Raw genomic sequence first — 4988 nt, forward strand, 5'->3', positions numbered from 1 at the left:
ATATATATATATACACACACACACACACACACACACATACAGTATACCGTATATTACGAAATAGTAGCACGGGCGTTTATTTCACAAAATCGATTTTGGAGACAGGCGTTTAAAAGAAGCAGGCGGTTATTTGCACAAGGCTTTTAATTATTTTTGCACCAGCCTGCACCAGGCCAATATTTGGTTATAATGGTTACTATCCAGTATTTTTTTTTCGTACAAAAAACTTTTAATGTAAAAGCTATTGTAAACATACAAACAAAAAAACAAGAGATCAACATGAGGTAGGCTATCAAAAGACAAGAGATCAACAAGGCCTCAACATGGCAGTAATGCTACAATTGTCAAATAGAATACCAATACTAAAAATAAATAAACTTTTTAAATAAAGCAGCCTACCGGGAAAAATAAAATTATGGTACCAAGTACTCAAGTATAAAACCCACCATCAAAACAGAACAATAATAGTGTCACTTAAATAAAATAAAGGCTACAGTACTCCAAGTCTTAAATAAAGCAGCATACAGGAAAAATAAAATTATGGTTCCAAGTAGTCTATAAAACCATCAAAACAATAATACTGCAGCAAACGCAACACCAGTAGCATTTTAATCTAAATTTTGCAAATAACAGCCCATGGGCGGCTATTTGGACATAGTCGGTTATTAGGAAGAGACGGTTAATTCACAAAATGGGGTCAGATCCCGGGCGGCTATTTGGACATAGGCGGTTATTAAGAAGAGGTGGTTAATTCACAAAATGGGGTCAGACCCCGGGCGGCTATTAGGACATGGGCGGTTATTTGCCCAAGGGCGTTTATTTGGTAATATACGGTATAATATATTGATACAACGTTGATTCAACGTACATGTTAAATGTACATGTGACTTTGAAACAACATTGCAAAAAATTGTTGTATTTGTAATTGAGACAAAGTTGATGTCCAACATTATATCCACAATGTTGCAAAGTAAGAAATGACCATATTTCAAAGGTCAAATCAACGTCACAACCTATTATTGAATAGACGTCATCAAAAAGCATGTTGTTTCAAAGTTGTATTTGTGTTGGAAAATATTGGTTGGAAAATGACCGAAATTCAATGGTCAAATCAACATCAGAACCCAACGTTGATTAAACGTCGTCAAAGAGCATGTTGTTCCAATGTGAGTTTTGAGTTGCTCAACGTCATGACCTAATTCAAGTTCTCAACATTGTTTTAATGTCTTGTGCCTGCTGGGATGTGTGTGTATGTTTGTATGTAAGTATACATATATATAATTCTTGGACTGAATTAAAAAAAACCACATTCAAATCAGCTGCCACAATGACAGGATCTTTAACTAGTTATTATTGATGGGTAGTTTTAATTTGTTGATTTATTTGATAGATCTCTAGACTGTGAACATAAGACAACTTGCCTTTTTCAAAAGGAAAACAAAAATACAGCAGTGAAGGCACACTTTCATGTGTATTTGCTGTTCAATCATTCCTCTTATTTATTATGTGAGGTCAAATGACAAGCGATGACGTCATCTCAGTGCTGTATTGTATAAAATCAGGGTGAGGCTCTCCTGCAAATACTATGTTGAGCAAGGATTGCTTGAGTGGTTTATGCACTTCCTGAATGATTTAATATGAATTTATGTTGAGACAGAATAGAAAATGAGCAGCGGTCTGACCACTATATATAAGAAACCAGTGCACATGATCACAGCTTTTAAAGCATGAACCATGTGCCACTCCCACTAATCCAATAATTTTAATCAATACTATAAAGTAAAGTGGGGAACCTCCCAGGATCCTGGACCATGGACGTTGTACATGAGAGCTCTAAACATGACTGCCATGCTGAGAGGCTTCTATAGTTCCTTTTTATTGAGAAATGCTAAGTGGACGGAGCACAATTAAAAAATGAAAGTTCACCTCAAGTGTCAAATTGCTTCCTCAATTAGGATACCAGTGTGTATAGTACTCGTTGCTGATTTGATGCAATAAGAGGAACAATGGTATCGAGACTTCCAAAATTACATTTGTACATTTCCACGATTGGTTGGCACTTTCACAATGTGTAATAAAAACATAGCCGTCAGCAAAGGTATTAAAAAAAATAACCAGATGATATTTAGCAATTGTAGCTCATTCTGGTATATCTACTGTGATGCCTTTGCTCATATGTTGATCAATGTGCATTGTCCAAATCCATCCATCCATTTTCTACCGCTTGTCCTTTACGGGGTTGCGGGGGGTGCTGCAAATATACATATTCAATATAGAGAAGGGGTGCCCAAACTTTTTGTACCACAGGGCCTAAGCGAAAATGTTGCAATGGGCCAAACGCAGCGACTTTAAGCGTACAGCTTCACAATAAGTGAATAGTTTAATCCCATACTGCCTTTATTCAGGGTAGTGGAGATAATCACGTTGGATAGATGGCAACTTGTTAGCCTTGCGGACATGCCATCAATGATTGTCGAGCTAAAAAAGACCATGAATATGTATTAATATTGCTAAGCCACCCAAACGAAACTACTCGGCGAGCGGACGGCGGAAGCTACGGAAACTTCCGCGGACACAAAATATAACGGAGCAGGAAGAAAAAAAACTGAATTTCGTTTTTCAAATTGTCTGCGATAAAAAAGCTCAAGTTTATCAATAAAATCGATTAATCGCCCAAGCCTAATCTAAGCTTGCGAGCTAGCATCTTTAGATCCGTGAGGTAATTAATTTGCAGTAATCAATCACGGTTTTTCGACAATTTTAATTCAAACCGGTAATATTAACCGTCGGGAGCTTTACCGCCGTTATCATTATGACCGTCCATGGTTACATTCCTAATAATTCATGAGTAAAACATTTGAACTGCCTTTATAAACTGCATACTAATGAGTAATTCTGTTGGAAATATGCTTTTTGAATGATGACTAATGCCTAGTTAATGCATAATAGTATGTAATTACCAATTGGGGTAATACCTTATAGATGCACAACATTCAGTCAACAGGTATTCATCAGTCACGGGTACATAAATTCCAGCTGCCATAAGCGGGTCAACAACCTTCAACACATTAATAACAAATCTCGAATCCTTCATGTAAAATACTGTTTATTATATTGTGTATAGCAGAGTTTTCAACCTTTTTTGAGCCAAAGCACATTTTTTGCGTTGGAAAAATCCGGAGGCACACCGCCAGCAGAAATCATTAAAAAACAAAACTTAGTTGACAGTAAAAAGTCGTTGTCGCAATTGTTGGCTATGACTTTAAAGCATAACCAACCATGCATCACTATAGCTCTTGTCTCAAAGTAGGTGTACTGTCACCACCTGTCACATCACACCATGACTTATTTGGACTTTTTTGCTGTTTTCCTGGGTGTAGTGGTATAGTTTTTGTCTTGCACTCCTATTTTAATGGCTTTTTCTTTTTTTTTGGTATTTTCCTGTAGCAGTTTCATGTCTTCCTTTGAGCGATATTTCCCGCATCTACTTTCTTTTAGCAGTCAAGAATATTTCAGTTGTTTGTATCCGTCTTTGTGGGGACATTGTTGATTGTCATGTCATGTTCGGATGTACATAGTGGACGCCATCTTTGCTCCACAGTAAGTCTTTGCTGTCGTCCAGCATTCTGTTTTTGTTTACTTTGTAGCCAGTACAGTTTTAGTTCCGTTCTGCGTAGCCTTCCCTAAGCTTCAATGCCTTTTCTTAGGGGCACTCACCCTTTGTTTATGTTTGGTTTAAGCATTTGACACCTTTTTACCTGCACGCTTCCTCCCGCTGTTTCCGACATCTACAAAGCAAATAGCTACCGGCTGCCACCTGCTGATATGGAAGAGTATTACACGGTTACTCTGCTGAGCTCTAGACACCACCGACACTCAACAACAACACAATTTGCAGACTATAATTGCTGGTTTGCAAAAAATATTTTTAACCCAAATAGGTGAAATTAGATCATCTCCCACGGCACACCAGACTGTATCTCATAGCACACTAGTGTGCCGCGGCACAGTGGTTGAAAAACACTGGTGTATAGCATGTTTTTATTATGTTCTACCGTCTTGTATTTTCTGTTGTGCATCAATTGACATCTTTCTTTTTATGGTTAAGTGGTTCCTCGTTTCTCTCTCTTGCCTGCCAGGAACTACATATATAACTATCTCCGGCATATTAACTTATTCATTAACTTCCATTGTCCATCTTTAATAAATAAATAAATGGTAGACCGGTTTTCCTCCTGAGACCCAGCATCCTTGGTAGTGGATGTCTGTCTTATGCATAACAGGACTATTGTTCCTCTGAAATGTGCAACTCTGACAAAAGAAATAGACCAAAAACAATCAAGGTTCACTGTGGCGGACGCTGGTTTCAGGAGTGTATAAAAATGTAAAAAAAAAAGTATATTTACTTACTTGTCACAGTCTTGGATTGACCTGGTTGAAAGGCGAGAGGACAAATATTAGCAACAAATGTTTGAATTAGAACTACAAAAACTACAACTTCACGACTTCATAAGCCCAACAGAGAAGATGCAGCATCTGCAAGAACATTTATCAGCACAGCCTCCCCTCCCCTCACAGTTTCCACTTATCGGCCCCTCCCAACCTATGACGACATACATAAATCAAGTTAAATGTGTATGTAAAAACAATGAGAACAACCTCCCTCAGCTCCAAGCAAATATAAAGAGAACTATTATAACATAATGACCTCAATGACATAAATAATCAAAATATAAGTGCAACAGTCTAATCAATAATCAATTTCCTGACTGTCTATCTATCTCAGTTTGCATAAAGCTTTTGTCTTCACATTTGTACTCTGGACTGTCATCTCTTATGATACGTTTTAATTGGGCTCTATAAAGTAGAAGTCAGTCCCACTCCTTAAAGGCCTACTGAAAGCCAGTACTACCGACCACGCAGTCTGATAGTTTATATATCAATGATGAAATCTTAACATTGCAACACATGCCAATACGGCCGGGTTA

General features: G+C 37.6%; 1 protein-coding gene across 1 annotated transcript in view; it reads right to left on the bottom strand.

The window, feature by feature from the left end:
* The window catches only part of LOC133642445 (lipopolysaccharide-induced tumor necrosis factor-alpha factor homolog), a 19063-nt gene extending 14514 nt beyond the window's left edge, over positions 1–4549 (bottom strand). Inside the window, exon 1 of the mRNA XM_062036635.1 lies at positions 4411–4549. Within this exon, the coding sequence (XP_061892619.1) occupies position 4411 (1 nt within the window). The 5' untranslated portion in view covers positions 4412–4549. The remainder of the gene's footprint in view (positions 1–4410) is intronic.
* Between the last annotated feature and the right edge of the window lie 439 nt (positions 4550–4988).

This window comes from Entelurus aequoreus, linkage group LG25 (assembly GCF_033978785.1).
Source record: "Entelurus aequoreus isolate RoL-2023_Sb linkage group LG25, RoL_Eaeq_v1.1, whole genome shotgun sequence".
Classification (NCBI taxonomy): Eukaryota; Metazoa; Chordata; class Actinopteri; order Syngnathiformes; family Syngnathidae; genus Entelurus; species Entelurus aequoreus.